The sequence below is a fragment of the Cibotium barometz genome, chromosome 30 (genome assembly GCF_041138505.1).
Source record: "Cibotium barometz isolate CiBa-2024 chromosome 30, ASM4113850v1, whole genome shotgun sequence".
Lineage (NCBI taxonomy): Eukaryota > Viridiplantae > Streptophyta > Polypodiopsida > Cyatheales > Cibotiaceae > Cibotium > Cibotium barometz.
In genome coordinates this window covers 24,296,766-24,321,073 of record NC_141075.1, presented here as the reverse complement: position 1 = coordinate 24,321,073, position 24,308 = coordinate 24,296,766, and the positions used below count along the sequence as shown (strand labels likewise).

General features: G+C 44.7%; 1 protein-coding gene across 6 annotated transcripts in view; it reads left to right on the top strand.

The window, feature by feature from the left end:
- The first annotated feature begins 6,166 nt into the window (after nucleotides 1-6,166).
- Nucleotides 6,167-24,308, top strand: part of LOC147621306 (uncharacterized) — a 30,038-nt gene continuing 11,896 nt past the window's right edge. Inside the window, exons 1-5 of one of the 6 annotated variants that reach the window (XM_086824023.1) lie at nucleotides 6,168-6,360; nucleotides 21,561-21,678; nucleotides 21,793-21,893; nucleotides 21,986-22,096; nucleotides 22,320-22,460. In XM_086824023.1, coding sequence (XP_086680149.1) covers nucleotides 6,313-6,360; nucleotides 21,561-21,678; nucleotides 21,793-21,893; nucleotides 21,986-22,096; nucleotides 22,320-22,460 — 519 coding nt within the window. In that variant the 5' untranslated portion in view covers nucleotides 6,168-6,312. Of the gene's footprint in view, nucleotides 6,361-21,560; nucleotides 21,894-21,985; nucleotides 22,097-22,319; nucleotides 22,461-24,308 lie in introns of all 6 variants that reach the window. The other 5 variants (XM_086824022.1, XM_086824020.1, XM_086824021.1 and 2 more) reach the window with 5 other exon arrangements.

Below are 24,308 nucleotides of genomic sequence, written 5' to 3'. Positions count from 1 at the left end.
TATGCTTTGCCACCAGATTTACAACTTGCACAATTGTTCCAATGACAACCAAGGTGCCATTTTATCGTTAAGAACAATACTATAGCTAGGTCGAAGATATGTTGCTCATCCCCATCGACATTGTAAACATGGCAATAAGAAATGCATAAAAAAGACCTAAAGAAATGATGAGGGAGAGGGAACACTAACTTAAAAGTGCTAGACATCAAGGCTCACCTGCTATGTTGTTCCATGCTGGGACTTCATTTTCACTTAACCCAAAATAGGTCCACCTGTGGGCTAGGTCCTGACTATATGAGTTGGTGCTATAACTATGCCATAACTCAAGTAACCAAAGTGGCTATCATACAACCTATAAACTACATATCAACCATAATCATACCAACCATGCCGATGGCATAAGGGTGGAGCTATCATCTAGTTGTATTATCCATCCCTGCACTAGTTGTAAGCTCAGTATCTTAACACTCCCCATTGAGCTCAACTCCATACCATGCACTTCAAGTAAGTATATAAACCTATGAAGCTTCTCTATACCTAATGCCTTCATAAAGATGTCAGCCACTTTTGCTGACATACACTAAATCCACATCACCCTTCTCTCTTATAAAATGATAATGTACCTCAATATGCTTCGTTCTAGTATGATACATTGGGTTTTTGTTGGCAATCACAGGATGATCAATCATGGAGCTATGGAGGATGACATCTCTCCACAAGAGAGAGAGAGAGAGAGAGAGAGAGAGAGAGAGAGAGAGAGAGAGAGAGAGAGAGAGAGAGAGAACGAGAGGGAGAGAGAGAGAAGCAATAGAGCTCAAGTATGAGAGAGAGATTGCACAACTTGAATGGCACTTATTGTTAGAATGAAGGACCCAAGTACATGATTTTATAGGCACCAAGGCCTTATCTTTTGAGGGGCGTTCACACCTAGAGGGTGTTAACACCACTAAGGACACTTGACTAGACTCCAAACTAACTCCAAAATATCCAACAAACCCTCCTTTGAATTGATGGCGGAGTTGCATGCATTGCCTTCAATAGTCCCGTACACCAGCACAAGAAAAGACAAAATGTGTTCCCTGCTTCAAACCAAGAGGCCAATAAGCATGACTTAGAACCCAGTAAGCATGGCACAAAAGGCTCGGAGGCTTAACAAGCATGGCTCAGAGGCTTAACAAGCATGGTCTTGACTCAGAGATCAAGTCCTTCCCGGGGAACAAAATAACTTATATCAGCATGCCAAAACAACCCCCTCGCCTAAAGCACTGGTAAAAAAGGAATGATAGAGAGGATTTTCCCTCAATGACCAAAATGTTTATGTAAATTTATTTTGGATCCTTTTGGATTATGTAATGCCTTGTTTCTATAAAAGGCTCCTCTCTATCATTAGTATAAAAGATTTTCCCTCAATGACCAAAATGTTGATGAAGATCTTCTTGATGTGGATGTAGTCTTTGATCTTCTTCATGGTGATGTAGATGTAGCTCTTGGTCTTCTTCATCCTTGATTTCATTGTGTAATGAAATCCATGTAGGCAAAGATGGATCATGTTCTCAATGTGTTCATGAAGCCTAACATGATGATGATACATATCTATCCCTTTCAAATGATAATGTGTTAAATCTACTTAAGGGGATCTTAGCCTTATCAATAGCCAGTGTGTTGCCCTTGTACAATAAATCTATGAGCATGAAGTATTCAAGCTTAAAAATCCCATTGTTCCAAACAATACTAATGCAGATTTATACACAATTTTGGAGTAACAAATTGATCACTCAAATCAAGGGGCAAATATGATTAGATGTTTGACTGAGATATGAGATATGAACCATTAATGGCCTTAAAAACTTTAAATGATTAGCACTAATCAAGGTATTAGTGCTAATCATGAACCATTAATGGCGACACTTGAATATGAGATATGAACCATTACTGGCCATAAAAACCTTAGATGATTAGCACTATTCAATGTATTAGTGAAATAAATTTTTATGATAATTGTGAAGAGGATACCCTGACTTGTAGAGCACCGTTAAAGGAGCAAATCAAGGGGCTTTTTCAATATGAAGCTTTGGCAAGCTGTAGTAGCAAGTCCCCAATGGTAGGGTTGAATCCTCAATGGTACAAAAATATAAGGATTAGTTCCAATTAATCACAGATTAGTAGAGGCAAAAAACTATTTGTATTGCAGAAGAAGGGGTTGACTTGGAGTTTAAAATTGATGCAACAAATGATGGGATTAGACTCTAGACTAACTCCAAAATATCCAATAGTTATCGAGGCCAACTATGTGTTGCTCAAGTTATCACAATAAATGACAACTAGGTTACTAGCCAGCTAGATGATGCTACTCATACTCTTACTCATGCTTTGTCCTAGTATGGGACACTAGGTTATTGGCCAACTATATACTATTATGTTGTCATAATAAATGACAATAGCCCTATCCATGGGCTCACCCATTTCTGATGATAATACCTGCACCCGTCATGCCTCTCCAAAAGTCAATCACATCACACAACAATGGAGACTGAAAGCCCCCTTGAAGCCACAACAATGACAACCACCTTGATTAAGGGAAAATAGAAAATGCAAGCCTCTTGGAAAATAATCAACATTGAACTTTATGTATATGTGAATTCATCTAACCACATCGAAGTGTGGCTTCCTGGGGGCCTGCGTAAACTGACTCACAAAGCATAGCTCAAATCTTGCCTAGTATTGGTCATGCTACCCACTATGCGCTTATACATAGTGGGGTCCTCTAAAGGCCCATCTGTATCGACAAAAAGCTTAGTGTTATGCTCGAATGGCACTGAAATAGGCTTACAGCCTATCATTTCATATACTTGGATAACATGTCCAAGCCTTACTATCTTTATACCCCCTCTATAGTAGAAAATACCATCATGTGATCTACCATCTCTATACTAAGAAAATACCACAGCTCACCCAAATCTTTCATCTTGAGCATCTGCTTTAAAAGCATCTTGACATCCATGTAAATGATTAACAACATGACTATCTACATTGGATATCTAAAATCTAATGGTAACAAGTCCCTGATCTTGTTTGACCATGCTTTAGTGGGTGCCTACTTCAAGCCATATAAGGTTTTGTGTAACCTGCACATAAAATCTAAATGTGCATCGCTCTCATAATTTCGTGGCTGTATCATGTAAACTTCATCTTGTAAATCATCATGCAAGCACACACTCTTTACATCGATTTGATGTAAAGACCAACCCTTTGCTTGCAACCATAGCTATGATAGCTCTCACGATTGCCATTCTCGAAACCATGCTGAATGTCTACTCGTAGTCAATGCCATATGATAGCTCTCACGGATGCCATTGTCGAAACCGTGTTGAATATCTAATCATAGTCAATGCCAGTCTTGTCTCACAGATGCATCTGAGTTATGCTTGACCTTGTATATCCGCTTACATCTGATTGCCTTCTTATCCTTAGTTAAAGGCACTAATTTCCATGTTACATTTGTATCCAATGTTGCCATTTTCTAATCCATGGCATCTTCCCATTTTTGATTTGCTAGTGCCTAGTCAAAACAACTGGGTTCTATCTCTTGTATTGCTTTAACCATGTAAGCATAGTCATGGGCTGTATATATTCATCATATCTCAACTTGTCAAGAGGGTATCTAACCCGAGTAGAGTTGCATACACTTGGATCAGTGCGCCCGATGTCCTTAAAACAGTCATGGTTCTCCATGCATTAGGAGTAACCACTAACAGAATGGTAAGCTTCTTATCAAGGCTCTGCTTGGAGCCACTAGAGTCACCATCTATATAAGAGCGACTTGCTGATAGATTAAGCACAGAAGGTTAATCTACCTTTTCTTTCCCTTTGCATGACACATGTGTACCATACTATGAGATGATGCATATGCATTCCTTACATCTCGTCCTCAACCTGCATGACCATGGACTAACATTGGCTCCACTGCTAGAGGACTCTCCATATCCACTAAGCACGTATGATTCTCTATGTCCACTAAGCACCATGGACTAACTCTCCACGTCTACTAAGCATCTATGATTGCTATTCTACATGTGGGACATCATCATGTCTCCACCACTGCTAGAGTAATTCCACTAAGCATCTATGATTGCTGCTCTACATGTGGGACATCATCATTACTTCTTGGTGTATAACAACTACTCATCTCATCAAAGATAATATCTTTGCTCATTTGCATCTGGTGTATAACAACTACTCATCTCATCAAAGATAATATCTTTGCTCACTTGCATCTTATGAGTGGTAGGGTTACAACATTTATAACCTTTTTTGCTCCTAAGCATAACCAAAGAAGATGGTTTTCTTTGCCTTTTGATCTAACTTGGTTCTTACTTCATCAAGAACATACACATATACAATATATCCAAACACTTTCAAGTGAGTCACATTTGGTTTTATGCATGTAAACTTTTATTCAGATGTCATGCCATGAATAGTTATAGTGGGGGTCTTGTTCATAATGTAAACAAAAGTTTTACCGCTTCATTCTGAAAATAATACGGCATATTATTTTCTGCAATGTGCTTGTTTTTCCTTTTTGCAACACCATTCTGTTTTATAGAATGTACCTGCAACACCATTCTGTTATAGAATGTACCTGCATGTGAATCGCAGAGTGTACCTGCAACACCATTCTGTTTGTAGAGTGTACCTACATTGGAATTGCCTCTTGATTCCTGGCTTTCTTAAGAAATCACTGAACTCATTGGAGAAGCATTCTCCCCCACCATTTGATCTGCATACCTTTTTCCTTCTCAACCAAGGCTTTGAATCTCTAAAAGTGAGTAAACACCTCACTTTTCTTCTTTATGAAGTAAACTTACACTTTCTTAGTGTGATTAATGAATGTAACATAGTACCTACAACCTGCAATTGTTGCAATCTTAGTTGGTCTCTATACACTAGAATATATAACATCCACTAATGGCCTTGCACTAACATGCAACATGTTTGGTCTACTTTACCAACAAGCTGGCATGCTTCACATATATTTTTTTGCATACCATCAACCTAAACTTGGGTAAAACCTTTTGGGCTTGCAAAGACGTCAGCCATATATTCACATGACCAATATGCTTGTGCCATATGTCAATATCTGTAATGACACATATCTCATGCAAAAACATGCCTGCCTTCACCTGAGGTATGTTAACATCCAATGTAACTATCTTTTGCTGTTTCTATTCACACACACACACACACGTGTGTGTGTGTGTACATATATCATATAATATATATAAACACACGCACACACACATGTATGTGTGCGTATATATACACATGCATACATACACACATATACATACATACATATATGTATGCGTGTGGGTGTGTGTACACACACATACACACACACACACGTATGTATGTATACATACATACATACGCGCGCTCACACACACATACATATACATATGTATATGTATATATATATATATATATATATATATATATATATATATATATATATATATATATATATATATATATGAATACACACACACACACACACATACACACACACATATAGAGAGCATTATGAAATACATATGTATATGTATATATATATATATATATATATATATATATATGAATACACACACACACACACACATATAGAGAGCATTATAAAATAAAAAATGCATCCATAATAAGAGAATAATATTTAACTTAAAAAAAACACCTAAAATAGTTGCTAGAATCTGTGAGTCAAAATACATAAGCTCAAAAAAGTACTTAAAGTAGCTGTTAGAATCGGTGGTTGATGCTTTATGTTTAAGATCAAAGGGTGGGTGTTGATCAACAGTGCGGTCTAACCTTATGGAGTTCACTTTATACATGCAGCACAGATGGGTTTTTTAAAATTGAGAGACTTACATGTGGATTAAACAAATAATTGTTTGAGATGATATATTTTATGTAAATTGGTTTTTAGATCAAAATCCAAAAAGAGAGTAAACGTTCATGTTAAAAAAATTAAAATAAGAGATATTTTAAATAGGTGGTTGCACATAAGTCCTATATTAGGGAAAGCTTAAAAAATAATACAATCGTTAGTTGTTGTTTTTGTTTTTGTTTTTTTTTGAGGAAACTTCAAAAGTAATAAATATTATTTTTAGTTGTGTAGATTAAGGCCGTTTTTTCGAAGCATGTCGCTGTGATCTCAGCCACTAAGCTGAGACTGCATTTCAAAGCGCGCTGCTGGTTGCCATGAGGTCTTGATTGCCTTCGAGTCCGATTGACAAGATAAACAGGGTGAAGTTGAAGGCGATGGACATCTCGGTTTTGTCCGGGCAACGCATCCTTTCGCAAGCCTTCGTAAGATTCTTGTGTGTGCGCGTGCGTGCGTGTGCGTGAGAGAGGGGGAGAAAGAGAGATGAATGGATGCGCGTGTGTATGTGTGCTAGAGAGAGAGGAGAGGAGAGGAGAGAGAGAGAGAGAAAGAGAGAGAGAGATTGTATTAGCACTAAAGGCCCATGTATAAGCTGAATGTGTGTAGTGTACAATGATGTCCATGGAATCTCATCATCATAAGAGAAAAGAAAAACACAACAACAACAAAATGTATACAATGATGTCCAGAGACAAAGTGATGTATATGTTAGTAGTCATCTCTTGTCTATATCATAGGGAGTGAGGGCCTCTATTGTGGGTGTACCCGTCCGTATGTTTCTCCATTTTTCCTCATGTTTCATATTTTTCCCAGATTTCTTGGTTGTGGGGGGACTGTTCTGTTGCTGGCTGACTGAAATATTTGTTGGCCGACTTGATCATGGTCTACTAGCCGACTGCTATTTTACTGGCCGATTGAACGTGGGGGAGTGTAGCATCACGTATCCCAAACGTGATGTTCGAATTGTCAAGAGATTTTTTAGGCATGTGAATGGTGGCATGATTGACCATAGAGGCTCCTATGATTGTGACACAGTATCTGGCACCTTTGGTCACATTGTGCCTCAAGAGGATGGTAGATGCATGGATATAGATAGTCCTCTCCCTCAAGCATCCTTCACATTCATACATGCTCACAAAGTTTGGTCACCATCCGAGCATGTTTGGTCACCATCCGAGCATGTTTGGGTATAATGGCATGGGGAAGAGCGGGATTTTCCATGGCGTCTCAAGCACTAAGAGACTTGAAAAATCCGCACTGGGTACTAATTGCTAATGAAAACATGCTTTGATGGTGGTGACCAAATATTGCGAGCATGTGGGGGCGAGTCCCCTCCACATGCTTGCAAAGTTTGGTCACCATCGGAGCATGTTTGGGTACGATGGTATGGGGAAGAGCGGGATTTTCTATGGTCTCTCAAGTACTAAGAGGCTTGAAAAATCTGCAGTGGGTACTAATTGCTAATGAAAACATGCTTTGATAGTAACCAAATATTGCGAGTATGTGGGGGCGGGTCCCCCCCCAGATGCTCGCAAAGTTTGGTCACCATCAGAGAATGTTTGGGTACTATGGCATGAAGAAGAGCAGGATTTTATATGGCCTCTCAAGCACTAAGAGACTTGAAACATCCACATTAGGTTGCTAATCCAAACATGCTCCGATGGTGACAAAACTTTGTGAGGATGTGGAGGTGGGTCGCACTAAGAGAATCCGCACTGGGCTCTAATTGCTAATCCAAACATACTCTGATGGTGGTGACCAAACTTTGCAAGAATGTGGGGGGGACCTACCTCCCACATTCTCGCAAAGTTTGGTCACCATCGAAGCATGTTTGGGTACGATTGCATGGAGAAGAGAGGGATTTTCCATGGCCTTTTAAGCACTAAGACACTTGAAAAATGTGCACTGGGTGCTAATTGCTAATCCAAACATGCTTCGATGGTGACCAAACTTTGTGAGCATGTGAAAATCTGCACTAGGTACTAATTCCTAATTCAAACATGCTCCGATGGTGACCAAACTTTGCGAGCATGTGGGGGTGGGTCATCCCCACATGCTCGCAAAGTTTGGTCACCATCAAAGCATGTTTGGGTACGATCGCATGGAGAAGAGTGGGATTTTCCATGGCCTCTCAAGCACTAAGAGACTTGAAAAATCTGCACTAGGCACTAATTGCTAATCCAAATATGCTCTGATGGGGTGACCAAAATTTGCGAGCATGTGGGGATGGGTCATGCTCGCAAATTTTGGTCACCATCGGAGCAAGTTTGGGTATGATGGGATGGAGAAGAGCGGGATTTTCCATGGCCTCTCAAGCACTAAGAGACTTGAAAAATCTGCACTGGGCACTAATTGCTAATCCAAACATGCTCTGATGGTGACCAAACTTTGTGAGCATATGGTGGTGGGTCCCCCTCACATGCTCGCAAAGTGTGGTCACCATCGGAGCATGTTTGGGTACGATGGCATGGGGATTTTCAACAAACAATATGATATCCAAAGTGTTAAAAAAATAAAAAAATCATTAACATTAACTAAAATGCAATGATTCTCAATAATGAAAAAACTGCTATTGATATAAACGTCAACTAAGTACATCAAAATGGGAGCTAACCCAGCTACTCTAGGTTTAGCCACTAACTCAATAGATCAAGGCATAATGAAAATGAGCTACCCGAACTAGTGTGAGGTTAGTCATTGCTAATAAATTTAAGTACAATGTAAATGAGCTAACCTAGCTAGTTTGAGTTTAGTCACTGTCAATGGGAACCCAATCAATATCATCATCTCTGCCTGGTGGTCGACATGCACATCGAGGAGGTTGTGTCGGCTATGAGGGTCATCGAATATCTATGGGGAGGTTTGCCTCAAAGGCATGATTATAAGCTGGTGTTGGTGTACTTAGGAGCTCATGAGTCCCATAAGCAAGACATTTCTCTACGTCATGCTACTGCAAGACATCTCTATCTGTAAACCCAAAATCAGTAATCGGCAATGATCCATGCCTGCCACTCTACGCATGTAAGCTCCTCTGCTATAACGACACACTACTCATGTGAAGTAGCACTGCTGCTAGCACCATCACTTGAGGTGCCACTAGGACCAGCACTACCCACACGCTCGTGTACTATGAGCTGGCTCTCCTAAAGGACTCTCTGGTATGCATCAAACTCGTGAGCACTCCACTCAATCTTTGGAGGCACCTCCGGCACATCTTTGTCCTCATCGGTGGCATCGAGTCTTAAGTCAGTAGAGCTTATGTAAAATCAAGTGGCATGCTAGTCCTAGCATCTACTTGAGTGAAGCCCGTGTGAAGATCCTCAATGCCGAGAACTTTGTATGTCGCTAGGTCAATGCGTTCTCAGTAAGAGGGACATGCCGAGAAGTGTACTAGCTGTTGGGTGATGCAAGTCAAATGGAAAAAATGTCCACATCCCAGAGCATATCCACCAGTATTGTCAATGTCCTTGAGGCATAGAGCGCAGAAGGCATCGCAGAGGAATGGTGGTACATCCTGAGAGAGGTCGTGAGAAAACCTCCGTACACAGGTCGTGGATATAGAGGCAAGTAAGGCACTGTCACGTCAGAAGATCTACGAAACTCTTAAACATGCAGCATTAACTACTCTGCCGCCCTATGCTGCGCAATCCTCTCCATAATCATGTGCTGCTTCGCCTCAGCTCTAGCACTCTCTCCCTCAGTTCGGGCCTACTCAAAAAGTAAAGCATACAAATAATTGATTAGTCTCTCTCATTAGGTATTACTTAAAGAAATTTATAACTTTAGACCTTAATTATAACTCTTTTACATACAAGAGAGACATACCTGCCTTTGCCGTCTGCAATGCTGATCTAAGATGGTCGATCTTCGCTCTTGCCTCTAACAACTCCTGAGAGTGAGTCTCTCATTGGTAGGTGTGGAACCCTACATGACACAATCAACCATGCCGCACATTTTAAAAATATAGAAAAGTAAATATAAACATGCAAACAAATGACTATGAAAAACCTTAAGAAGTGATAAATATGTGTAAATACCTTGATATCTGTCGCCAGGCATCGACTACGAGGATACCTTTGCACCGACAGCGCGGATGTCCACGATTCGGACCGTTCTTGCCCTTGCTTCTTCTCAGAGGTGGCCCGTGTACCAGATGGATGTAAAATCTGCGTTCCTTAATGGTGACCTGCAGGAGGAGGTGTACATTGAGCAGCCTCCAGGCTTTATTGTTCAAGGATCGGAAGGGATGGTTTACAGGTTACGTAAGGCCTTGTATGGTCTTAAGCAGGCTCCCAGGGCTTGGAATCAGAAGATTGATTCCTTCTTTATTCGGACTGGATTTCAGAGATCGGTTGCAGATCCGAACCTGTATCTCTTTCGGGAACGCGGCATGGTCACACTTATCATCCTTTATGTGGATGATCTCATTCTCATCGGCGGTCATGTGGAGCACATTGGAGTGACGAAGGCTGCCTTGTCAAAGGAGTTTGAGATGACCGACTTAGGCTTACTCCACTTCTTCTTGGGATTGGAGATCTGGCAGACCTAGAGGGGGTTTTTCGTCTCTCAGCAGCGGTATGTTCATGAGTTGCTTGAGGCCTTTGGGATGGAGAACCACAAGCCTATTACTTCGCCGATGGACCCGAACACAAAGTTAACCGTTACAGATCCTTGTGAGCCAGTTGATGCCTCGCAGTACCGGAAGTTGGTTGGTTCATTGATCTGGTTGCTGAACACCAGATTGGACTTGAGCTTCTTCGTGGGGCTGTTGAGCTCTTTTATGCAGACGCCATTAAAGTCTCATTGGGACGCAGGATTGCGGATCTTGCGGTATCTGCAGAGTATGAAGGATCTAGGACTCTTTTACACGGGAGGGAATGGAGTCAAGCTCCAAGGTTGGAGTGACTCAGATTGGGGAGGAGATCCAGACACGAGGAGATCTACTTCAAGATACAGTTTTACCCTCGGCTCAGGAGCAGTTTCTTGGAGGAGCAAGAGGCAGCCAACTATTGCCCTTTCTTCGACAAAGGCAGAGTATCGGGCTGCTTGTGGTGCTGCTTGTGAGGTTGTATGGCTGCGGAGGCTGCTAGGCGAGATTGGGTTTCCACAGAGGGAGCCCACAGTCATCCAGTGCGATAACCATAGTTGTATAGCTATTGCTCGGAACCCGGTTTTCCATGCCCGGACCAAGCATATAGAGATACAGTATCACTTTGTACGTGAGAAGATCTTGGCGGGTGACATCTTGCTACTTTATTGTTCGACGGAGGACAATGCGGCGGACCTCTTCACGAAGTCTCTACCTCAGGCTACGCTCAGGCGGCACTCCAGCTCCCTTGGGTTGGTTTCACAGCCAGGAGCTGAGAGGGGGTGTTAGAAGTCATCTCCTGTCTATTTTGATACACCAAGGCCTTTGTTGTGGGTGTGCTCGCCCTTATGAGGTGTTTTATCATTTTTCCACACTCCCCGTATTTTTTCCCTATTTTTTCCCATTTTTCCTAGTGGTGGGAGGGCTGCCAGATGATGCCAAGAGCACCCCAGTGCTGGCCGACTGGATCTTCATCAGTCGTGGGCTACAGGGCTGCTGGCCGACTGGTTTTCATCAGTCGTGGGCATCTATATGCTGGCCGACTGCATTTATGCAGTCGTGGGACTTTTTCTTCAGTCGTGGGCACTCTTTCTGCTGGCCGACTGCCCTCTATGGGATGTATATATAGCCCCTCAGCCCCCACCACTTTCTCATTCAGTTTTTCTGGGATCTTGTGTATAGAGAAGAGTTTACACACCTATCTCTCTGTGTTTCTTGTGCTGTTTATTTTCTGCAGTCTACTTGCTCTTGTCTACCCAAGTTTGGTTATCATTTCCGCTGCATATTCTGACAGACTCTAGGGTGTGGCTTGGTAGAGAGTGGGGCAGCCAAGGCTCTGGGCTCCACTATGGGAGGTGGGTCGGTTGTTTGTGGCCTGTCCTCCTGTGGTCTAATGAAGTGGGGGACGGTCGGTTGGAGAGGGTGTGGGTGGTGTTGGGGTCGGGGCTCTCTGAGGAGTGACTCTCCATATCGATGGAGCTCAAAAGAGAGGAGTCCGAGGCAGCAGTAGTCTATGCTCATGTCGAGATAACCCAAAGCTTCTGTGAAAAGACAATGAAATCTCCCCTAGATCTCGTAGTACACTAGGCAATGGAAAATGTAGTGCTCCTTTGACCCAACCTCTCGCGGGCACAATCTGCAGATCCTGTCCTCCCGAGGTATTCTCTCAGCTCTCTTTGTCTCTCCGAAGGCGGTGGCAAGATAGGGAAGATACTCTTAGTTGTCCAATCTAAATCTGCATGGTATGTGACATGTATATATCAACGTACCCCAGAGCCTCAAGAAATGATCCGTGTAGTACTGCATCTTGGTGTGCAATGGCTTTAACGGTGTAATCCATGTGGCCTGAATGTGAAGTCCAAGTAGATCATATTGGATCACCCGATTCCTATCCTCATGTGTGAGCTTGAGGAAGGGGGCATCTAGGCTATAGTGAAGTGGTGGGAGCAGATCCACTTGGAGTCTATGAGCCTCAAACCATGCAGCATGCGAAGAGGGTTTTCCGTGGGGTGTGGGTTGCTAGCTGCAGGGATGACTGTAACGCAAGCCTCGAAAGTCGTGAGGGATGCATGTCCCGGATGCAGTGGATGTAAGTGCCTCCACTACCATAGGAGGTGCATCAAACTCTACTAGAATATTCTAACGTGGGGCCGATGGTTTGCTGGGGATCATGCAGAAGAGCATCATTACTTGGGGCTGCTCTAGTTGCTGCCAGCAGGCATCCAGTGAAAGATCTGGCGCCCAGAAGGGTGTTCCATACATCAATGCCGGGTTGACAAGTGTGCTAAAAAACCAACCCTTCGTCCTCGGCTCCTGGAAAAGGGCATGGAAAGCATTGGAAACATTGTCTCTTCATGAGGGCTAGGGCTGTGTATCCTCGGGCCAATCTAGCCTCTGATGCATGTTGCATGGCGAATCGTGGGCCAAAAAAGTGACCCTGAGGTATAGAGAGGATCGGACAATCTCCACTGGACTTCCCATGTAGGTGAATCTCATCCTCGATGCAAGGGGGTAGGATGTGTAATATGCGGAAGCTTCAGAGAAGGATCGGTACTTCAAAACTCAGAAATCAGCACTCTTTTCGCGACGGAATTAACGCACAAACTGAAAGGAGATGTGCAGAAAATAGAGAGAGAAGGGGGAGATAGAGAGGACACAGTATTGGGTCTCAATTACCCTCTGTAGGGCCCCCACCACGGATGGTGTATTTGCTTTATTAGAATAATGTAAATCTGAAAACAAATACAGGAAACTTGACCTTTTCTTGGCTGGAAAATCCTGCCCTTGACCTTCAGAAGTCCACCCCTTTGCTTGGCAATCTCCTTGGCTTGACTGGCCCTTGATTGGCTTGAGCACTTGGTGAAAACTGAGATGAATGATGGGATTATGGCCTCCACTATTTATACTCCTCCTCAGGAGCAGTCGGCTAGCTGAAAACTAGGCTATGTCCCACGACTGGTTGAAATTCAGCAATAAATGCTGAATTAAATCTCAAAAAATACTGCCTTTTTTTCCTAACAGGCTGAAAGTGATGCGCCTGCTTCTGACTGACTGGACACAACTTTTGTCCACAATCCCAGGGCTGGGCAGCCTGTATGGGCTGCCCCATACATGCCCTACGGCCATATAAAGGCTATAATCTCCTGGAGATTGCCTTATCTATGCCCTAGGGCTGTCCTACAGCCCTTCCATGGCTGGTGGGTCTAGCCTGGGCCTTCCTGGCCCTCATGGGGATGGTTTCACACCATTCCCATGCCCATACTAAGCTCCGGGGTAGCCCTATGGGCTGGCCCCTTGTCCTAAACATGACCTACTCAGTGATCTGGCATCTGGTACCATTCCAGATACACAGAACCACTGACATCATTCTAGAGGGAGACTCACAGCGTGGACTGGCACTGTTTCATGTGCAGGACAGTGCACACCTGACCTTAGACTCCTGTGCAGGACAATGCACACCTGACCTCGGACATCTGAGATGGATCCCTGGCTGACTCGTCCCGGACTGGGCTCACATGGGACCAGTTCACCATCCCAGGTCGTCCTGCACCTTCTGTACAGAAATGTCTACGTGGCATCCAAGTGCGGGATGCACGTGACATCCCCTTCTGCTTAACTTGACGGAAGCTACATAGCCTCCAAATAATCCGTCAATAATGCCGGATAGTCTTCGAAAAATTCTTTGTCGAGCCATACCGCTTCATGAGTTCCTCGGTCCTGAAACTTCGTGAGGAACTGTCGTAGTCTTTGGCCTGAGCCATGCTTGAAAAGGTGCAGAAGGATCTGTTCTGGAACCATTACTTCTGCTTCATCAACAATGTCTGGTTCCGCTTCGTCTTTGACCTCTGAAGGGGGTGGACCTGCATATGGCTTTAACCAACTGACATACATCGTGCATAGTCCAACTCGGAGGTAGCTTTAACTGCATAGACACCTCATTAATCTTTTTCCGGATGGGAAATGGTCTGAAGCTCCTGAAAGAAAACTTTTTCCGGATGGGAAATGGTCCGAAGCTCCTGAAAGAAAACTTTGGGCATCGCTTGCCCACCTGCTTCAATCTTTGCTTCATAATCCGAAGATACACCCAATCCCCTTTCGAAAACTTCATGTCCCTTCGGTCTTTATTGGCCTGTCGAGTGTAGGCCTCTTGCGCTTTAGCCAATCTGTCTTTAACTGACTCTAGGATCTCCTGGTAAGACTCCGTCACTCTATTCGCCTCCGGTACTGAAGACGAAGTCCTGGTTAACGACGACTGGAAAGGTCTTCCAAACGCTGCCTCATATGGAGTCCTGCCAATAGATGAAGAAAAAGAGTTAGTCAAAACAGCTTGAACTAAAGGCAAAAACGATTCCCACTTACCTTGCTGATCGTGGACATAACACTTCAGCACATCAAAGGCCAACTGGTTGTATATCTCTGTCTGGCCATCTGTCTGTGGGTGGAATGCACTAGAAAAATTCAACTTAGTACCAAAATTATCAAACAATGCCCTCGAAAAATGACTGGTAAATTTGGCATCTCGGTCTGACACTATGGTTCTAGGAATCCCGCCAATCGGGTACCAATGCCGAATGAATAGCTGGGCAACATCCTCGGCGGTCACATTGGCCTTGCAAGGAATAAGCATAACAAATTTGCTGAACCTATCAACAATAGTTAAACACTGCGTATTACGCTTACTCGGACTGGGAGGCAGATTTGTGACAAAGTCCATCGAAATGTCTTGGAAAGGACCCTTAGGAATTGGCAAAGGCTGTAACAACCCTATCTTCTTTCCACGAGGAGCTTTCACCTTTTGACAAATGTCACAGCGTTGTACATATGTAAACACATCGCGCCTCATCTTTGGCCAATAGTATTGCCGTTCTAATTTCTTCAGAGTCGAATTCATGTCCCTATGACCACCTGTAATGGCGTCATGGGCATCATGGAGAAGAGCTGCCCGGAATGATTTCATGACACATAGACGGCCTTTGTAGAAAAGCCAACCATCGCGTATCAGAAAATGGCATGGTCCTGTGGCATCCAATGCCTGTTCCCACTGAGTACCGAATTCCTCGGAATCCGCGTACGTGTGTGCTTCATGTCTTCTAGTCCTGTACCAACAAGGTCAAGTCTAGTGGTCTGAATCGCAGATACTTGTCCCTTCCTGCTCAAAGCATCGGCCATTGGATTGGCCTTTCCTGGAAGGTACTCAATCATACCACCGAACTGTTGGAATATCTGACTCCAGCGGTGTTGTAATCTTTTGCCTTCTTGTTTTCACTCCCTTTAGCAGATCGGTGAGGTCTGCCGAGAGGTCGGAAAACTTGTCAATGTGGGTGGAATATGCCTGGCATATACCCACAAATGATCTAATGTCATAAGCTGTCTGTGGTACTTCCCAGTTAACAGTCTCGGCCACTTTAGCCGGATCCAGTCGAATGCCTTCAGCACTAATTATATATCCCAAGTAATGTACCTGGAACATATAAAATTCTGACTTCTTTTCATTGACGTAGAGCTCGTTGCTTTCCAGCAACTTAAGGACTTTCTCCACATCAATGTCATGCTGCTCAACTGTAGCTGAAAATATGAGTATGTTGTCCAAAAATATGAACACACTCTCTCCAATCAACTCCCGAAAAACACGCATCATCATGCGGTTAAATGTAGCTGGGGCGTTCGTCAAACCAAATGGCATGACCACAAATTCATAGTGGGCCCGTTCTGTACGGAAGGCTGTTTTGGGGATGTCCCCCTCTACAATCCGTTCCTGGTGGTACCCACTCTTTAAATCGAATTTAGAGAACACCTTGGCTCCATTCAGCCTCTCGAGAATATAGTCAATTCGAGGCATCGGAAATTTGCTCTTGATAGTCAGCTTGTTGAGTGCACGATAATCGACACACAACCGAGAAGACCTATCTTTCTTCTTGACAAACAAGATCGGTGCTGCAAATGGCGACACGCTGGGGCGGATGAAGCCAGCTTGCAACAATTCTTGGAGTTGGCGGTCCAACTCCGATTCCATTGCCTTAGAAAGGCGATACGGAAACTTGCTTGGGGGTTCCGAGCCTGGGAGTAGGTCAATCTTGTGATCCTCCGGTCTGGACGGGGGGAGCTGGGGAGGGAGATTGTCCCGAAGAAAAATCTTCTGGAACTTTTCATGGAGAACCGAGTACTTCTCGGAAGCACTGGCCACCGTCTGGGCTGTCTGGATGTAAATCATCGCACACTGTGCGCCTTTCCTAACTGCTCGCTTAGCCTGCAAGTGGCTTATGAGCGGAAAGTTTGGAATACGTGGCTCACACTTAATGGTCACCGGGGTGTTTGACACATTCCGATCGATCTGGAACGTGTGCTTGTTCCACTTGACATCAGGAAGAAACTTGTGAAACCACTGGATACCCAAAATTATGTCTGCTCCTACAAGAGGGGCAACCATAAAGTCACGCACAAACTCTAAGCCCTGAATCACTAACTTAGCAGCTAGAGCTTCATACTTGACGCTCGTTGTCACACCTGTGCTAAAACCCTCAACCTGTTTGTCCACCGGAGTCAGCTCGAAACGGGCACGCCTAGCGGCATGTTCCGTGACCACATCCTCCGTGCTGCCGCTGTCAAACAAGACGACGACTCTCTGGCCACCTATGTAGCCAAAGGACTTGAGCAATTCGTTGCGCTCATACTCCTAGTCATGGGCGCCCTTCTGCTTATCTTCGAGCTCCCAGCTAATAATTGCTCCAACTGAAGCACCGGGGGTTGAAGAACTAGGGGTAGCCGCTGGGGTCTGTGTGGGAGCTGTGCTCACCACGGAAGCTGTGGAGGCGACGGCGGCCTTTGGAGGCTTCTTCGGACAATCCCGAGAAGTATGTCCTTTTGTGTGACAAAAGAAACATCTACCCTCCTTCTTGTACTGAGAAAGCTCCTTAGCACTCAACTTGCCACCTGTCTTGCCTGCCTCCGCTTTCTGGTCTGGAGTAAGCTTAGACGCATTGTTCGAGTTCTTGGAGCTAGAGGCTCCCGGGCTCTGTCCTGGGGAAGACCCCGTCTGGTTCTGGCTTTTGCCCCCCAAGGCGTTAGCCTTGGGAGAAGCCGGCTGGGAAGTTTTGGGCTTGCCACCATTGTGTTTCATTTCTGCACTCTGCGCAAGCGAGAGTGCGTCCTCAAAGGTGGCTGGCCTAAACATACGCACCTCCCATTGGATTTGCGTGTCCAGGCCATACAAAAACTGCCCTTTCTTGTCCGTATCAGATAAGCCTAATTGCAGACACAAGGTCGAAATTTTATTGGCAAACTGAAGGACTGGTTGCGCGTTCTGACGCGCTCCCCTGAACTCGTCTTCGAGTCGCTCAAGGTAGTGGGGCGGTAGAAACCGCTGCTTAAGGTCGCGTACGAACTCGTCCCACACATAAGCTGCCATACCTGCTCTGGTGTGGGCATGAGCCCACTGAGTCCACCAAGGAATGGCCTCACCTTCCAAGTACCAACTAGCTAAGATCACTTTGTTAGTATTTGTTTTCCTAACTGCGGCAAAGTAAGCTTCACATTGATGTAACCATGAATATAGAGTTGTGGGATCGAGTTTACCATTATACTTACTGAAATTCATTTTCTCAGGAAGATGATTCGAGGGCGTCGCCGGTGTCAATCTGGCGTCCAAAGCTCTGAGGTAACGCTCGCGTTCCACGCGTCGCATGGCGTCGTCTTCTCGTTGTCGGATCTCCAATGCACGCATCTGCATCTCAAGCAAGGAGCTTGGCTGCGGCTGTGACCCAGCGAGAGGGTCCCTGTGACGAGGATCTGGTATCTGGGATACGGAAGGAGAGGGAGGAGGAGATGGAAAACGCGACGCTGGAGAGCGAGAACGCTCCTCTAGAGCCAAGATCCGTGCCTTCTGCTCATCCAACTTGGCTGTCTGGTGTGCGATTGCTCGCATCATCTGCTGGAACATGTCTGTGACACTCAAGCCGGGTGCCCTAGCTGGGCTGCCTGGTGCACTTTGGTCCCATGGTTCTGGTTCTCTCTCGTCGCCGAAACTCGCCATAGCGGGAAAATGCAATTCCTTTCCGGAATGCAATCTGACCATCCACTATCTGTGTGGGAGACTTCCGGAGGCTTCCGGAGGCTAAAAACCAACCGTCCTTCGAGGGACGGGAGTCACTCCGAAAGGGGTAGTCCACCGGTGTCTAAAAACCAACCACGAGAGCGAAAAAATTTTCTGGTTTTCTTTGCTGAATCTTCGTCCTTGAAGTAGGCTCTGATACCACTGTAATTATGCCGAAGCTTCGGAGAAGGATCGGTACTTCAAAACTCAGAAATCAGCACTCTTTTCGCGACGGAATTAACGCACAAACTGAAAGGAGATGTGCAGAAAATAGAGAGAGAAGGGGGAGATGGAGAGGACACAGTATTGGGTCCCAATTACCCTTTGTAGGGCCCCCACCACGGATGGTGTATTTGCTTTATTAGAATGATGTAAATCTGAAAACAAATACAGGAAACTTGACCTTTTCTTGGCTGGAAAATCCTGCCCTTGACCTTCAGAAGTCCACCCCTTTGCTTGGCAATCTCCTTGGCTTGACTGGCCCTTGATTGGCTTGAGCACTTGGTGAAAACTGAGATGAATGATGGGATTATGGCCTCCACTATTTATACTCCTCCTCAGGAGCAGTCAGCCAGCTGAAAACCAGGCTATGTCCCACGACTGGTGGAAATTCAGCAATAAATGCTGAATTAATTTAGACCAAGGAGTTGCTTAGCCAAGGACAATAGTCAGCAAGGTAGACAAGGGCATGTAGATGAAGTTGGGATGCCGTTTACTGGCGGGTTTTTTCCTTGCAAGTGCGGTCAGCCAGTTTATGGGCATGTGAAGAGCCTATATAAAGGCTAGGCCAGGATGTAGAAGGTGATTTGACCGTGTGGGGCATGCCAAGAGTCAGGTCTTTAGATGGTGTTAGGAAGGCCATAGAGTTTGTAACATGTGGAAACTTATAGACACGATTACACTTTGATAAGGAATATTCAGCACCTTGGACCTTGGTTCTTGGCGATTGCACAATGTAGCGGAGATAAGAGTGCGAGAGAGAGAGAGAGAGAGAGAGAGAGAGAGAGAGAGAGAGAGAGAGGAACAAAGAGAAGTACACGCGATTGGGACCCTCTGAAGGGCCCCCACCAAGGATTGGTGTATTTGCTTTATTGAATGATGGAAATGTCTGACTTTCTGTAGATCTTCCTTGGCTGTAAATCGGCAGCCTGAAGATGACCTAAATCCTTGACCTTCAAGTTCACCTTTTGCTTCAGACTTACCTTGGTGGTCGTGGCCCTTGAAGTACTTCAGCACTTATTGAATAATGAGATAGATTGACTCTTGACAAGGCTTTGCTTATATAGGTCCAAAACTGCTGGTTGGTGGGCTGTAAAAGCTGTCGGGCCAGTTCCATGAAGCTCCACGACGTGAAAATATGCACCATAAAGGGGCGCCTTTTCACCATGGCCCCTAGTAGGGCTGGTCAACTGCTATCAAGGTCCCACAAGGGTTGGCCAGCTGAGGCACTAGCCTCTGTGGCCTGGCTGACTAAGGCCCTAGCCACCATGGGCTGGCCACCTTGCTGTGCATGCCTTCTAGGCCTGGCCGGCTGGATGCCCAGCCTTCCATGGGGCCTCCTTGGCCCCTAGGGTGGCCCACAAGGGCTACCCTCTATGTAGGCAAGGTCCTTAAGCTCTTTTAGGTGGCCCACAAGGCTGTCCCTTTGCCTACCTGCCCACATACGAGGGTTATGCTAAAAACCTCTAAACCCCCAGGCAGAGCCCGATACACCTCTACATCATTCCAGAGGGTGATTCACAATACGGACTGGCAGTACTCCATGTGCAAGACTTGCACACTTGACCAAGACCATGTATGGGACTTGTACACTTGACCCTAGACGCTTAGAGTGGAACCTTGGTTGACTCGTCTCAGACTAGGGCTCACAAGGGACCGGTTACTACTCTAGGTCCTACATCTACTGTACAGATATGTCCACGTGGCATCCAAGCGTGGGATGCACATGACATCCCCTTTTGCTTAACTTGATAGAAGCTACAGAGCCTCGAAGTAGTCCGTCAATAATGCTAGATAATCTTCGAAGAAATTCTTGTCAAGCCACACCGCTTAATGTGTCCCTCGGTCTTGAAACTTCGCGGAGGAACTGTCTTTCTCTTCGGCCGGAGTTGTGCTTGAAACGATGTAAGAGGATCTAGTCCAAAACCATAACTTCAGCTTTGTCCACTATGTCTAGACTTGGTTCTTGTTCATTGTGGACAATGGAGAGAGGAGGTCCTATGTAAGGCTTCAACCAATTGACATGGAACACATCATGTGTGGTTCAACTGGGAGGTAGCTTTAGCTTATTTCAACCTTTGCTGCATGATCTTGATATATATATATATATATATATTATATACCTAGATGAATCCAGGAACATGTCCAAATTCACCTTTTAGGAATGTGCATGTTATATACTCATGGTAGTCATCCCACAAGACTATATAACTATCAACTCCATTATGCATAGTATGGACTAGATACTATGACATCCCCACTATCGTCATCAGTGCCCAATAGTTTCCCCTTCGGTTTCCCCTTGAAACATGAGATATCTAAGCATGCCTTTGTCCTTCCATAGAGGTAGTAGGTGTACCACAGCAGCAGGTGATAAATATATTTTCTACGAGGATTCTGTGCGTTTATCCACCAACTACCCTCTGTGTGTGTGTGTGTGTGTGTGTGTGTGTGTGTGTGTGTGTGTGTTTTCTCTTAAGTGCTTCCCTTCGTCTGCCCTTCACCCTCGGAGAAGTAGAAAAAACTTGATATGGTGATATATCTATGTTCTCCACTAAGGTGAACATATCTTAATGCATGAACTCGCAGCACTGATGATGTGAGCGAGTATGTCATAACACGTAGTCTATGATGCGAAGCTTTGTGACTAGATTCTCATGGAGTCAAAGTGGCATAAGAAAGTGAACAAATGATATAGAGCTGCATTCATGAATTTTTCCTTGACACAGCTAACACGTATGGAGTTGCACAAAGGATGTCACCACAGCAGTTACTCTATCATATGCAGCAGCTCCACCCAATCAACTGAGAGACACCCTTCTATTGAAACGGTGGCGATGCCTGCAAGTATTTCTCCACTGAGCATTGGAACAGGCATTGTCAACGCTTTGTTCTCGTACAAGCCTTTCTTCGATTTTGCAGCAGGCAAAGCTAAGAATATGATTGTGAACCGTGGCACAGAAATCGGCCACCCTTGGGCTCCAGAGCTCGCACAGTTACGGAATCATGACTGGTCTTCGGAGCTTGATGCAGTCCAAAATCTGACCCTTACGTACCCTGATGTAAGAGCTGCAAGTAACTTTGAAGTATGTCAAATCTTTGTAATACCATACCCTACATGCATGAATCTTTTAACTCTCATTTTCTTTTCCAGTATTATTTGAAACCATTTCATGCATATGAGACGGGAAATCTTTCATGGGATGCAGCTTTGGAGGTGGAATTGGCAGCCAAGTCTGTACACGCAAATGTTTTTGATCCTGAGGTATGCCATCTATATGCCGGTTTCTTTTGTAGGATTACTTTTGAATATATTTCAGCTCTAAATTTGCTCTATGGCATCAAAACCCTTTGAATCAAAGCACTAAATGGCCAAGGTATGCCCATACACGAGCAGGCCTCCGAGGCTTGAGAATAGCGAAGATGGAATGCAACTGGAGTTTTCTTCACATAAAGTGCATTATTTGACCATTACTTCTTTTGTGTAGAGGAAGAAGCTTGATCCAAAGGGTGATGTGAAACTGCGAGACTCATACCATGCAAAATTGCTTTCAATGTTGAGAACAAACCCTACAAATATTGTTGATATAGGATGTGCTACTGGTCTTAGTACCTTTGGGCTGTATGAGGTCAGTACAACTCATGAAGGTTTTCCCTTCCTGTTTTTGGACGCATGAATGCAATCTAGAAAGAAAGAGTGGCTTAGAAAGAGGCTTGTTGTGGTAATAATTTGGAAATGTCTTAGCATGAAAAAGCACTCTTGCATGTAGCAGGGTGGGCTGTGCAAAGCTGCAAAGTAAGTTGGAACTTCAGGCGTCAATGATCAGCACCCAAAGGGGATGTTTGATAGAAAGGCTAAGGATGCCTGGAGTGAAGCTTATGGATCCCATGACATTGTCTAGTTTGCTACAGATCATGCAGGATCATGTGTGTGTGTGTGAGAGAGAGAAAGTTATATTAAATGTCTTCAAAAGACCCAGTGGGTCTATGAGACCAAAGTGATACGATAGTGTCCATGTAATCTTATCATGGTACAAAAGAAAACAAAGACTAGAGCTATGAGCTGAGAATGTCAAATCCGAGCCATATGATACAAAGTGGGACCATCATCATCATACAACCTATGGAGCTAACCCCCCGATAGGGGTGTTAGCATATTCATCCCCAGATTCTGCTCTTTTATGGTGCCCATTTGGTCCCTTTTGCATGGCGCTTGTGGGCTGGCCACCCCTTTTTTCTACTATTTTTTTGGGATTTTTCCCAGCCTTTCTGGCATTTACCAGTCGGCCATGTCTAGTAGCTCCAGTTGGCCTGTTTTGCAGCTCCAGTCGGCCAGCATTCCCTTACTATAAATAGTGGGTGCTGGCCTCTCTTTTCTCATTCAGTCTTGTACATATTTTGCTCCCTCATTTATGAGACTATCTGTGTCTCTTGCTTGGGACTGTTTTGCTTCAGTATATTCAGCATAGTTCTCTCCATATCTCTCTCTCTCTTGCACTCTCTGTTCAACACATTCCAGTGCCACTTTGCTTCCGCTCTGTGCACTCTTTCATAGTATCATCGCTCCCGGTTTAGCAACCTCTTTGCTGCCCCAGATTCAGCCCTGTTTTCAGCACCTTCTCCTGTGCGTTTTCTCCCAGATCCACAGCCCTTGCTGCTGCGTTTTCTGGATAGCAACTTTTGGTCACTTCTCTTCCAGTTTTGGCTTCTCCAACTGCAGCCATATGGCGTTTTCTGATCAGCGTTTTTTCCCACTTCGAGATTGGACATAGGCGGCCTGTTTTCTACAGGATAGCAGCCTCTCCAATGGCCCCTTTCCCCTTTGCAGAGGGGGCTTGTGGTGTTGCAGGCTTTGGTGGCACTCTTGGTACTTGTGGAGGACACTTCTTCTTTAGAGTTTGTGTATTTTTTGAGATTGAGCCCAAGCTTTCGTGATGGCTGCACCGACTTCTCTTCATATGTTTGCTGAGTCTGCCAAGTTGGATGGTTCCAACTACACCCTATGGAAGGTGAAGGTGAAATCGGCCTTGCGTGGTGTGGATCTTTGGGATTGGCTTGTTACACCAGCCAATGCCACCCCTCCCACCCTTGCTTCCGGTGGTGCGACTCAGGCACAGATTGATATTTGGCAGTTGAATGATCGACGCGTTTTCTCCTTTCTGATGTTGAACTGTCAGGATGCTGTTCTCTCTCATGTGCGTACAGCAGATGCTGCACATGAAGTCTCCGGGTCGGATTTTGGCGTTGGAAAAGCAACTTATGAACTTATCAGTTTCTGCCTTTCCATATTTATTTGCTTTCATCTCGAAGATGAAAGATCTCCGGGACGAGCTTGCTGTTTGTGGCAAGGATATCTCCACAAAGGATATGGCTATTCGGCTACTCTCCAAACTTCCAGAGAGGTTTGATGCATACTTTTAGTCTTTTGTTTCTTCTCCTCGTCCTATTCCAGTTACTTGGGAGGAAGTTCTTCCCTC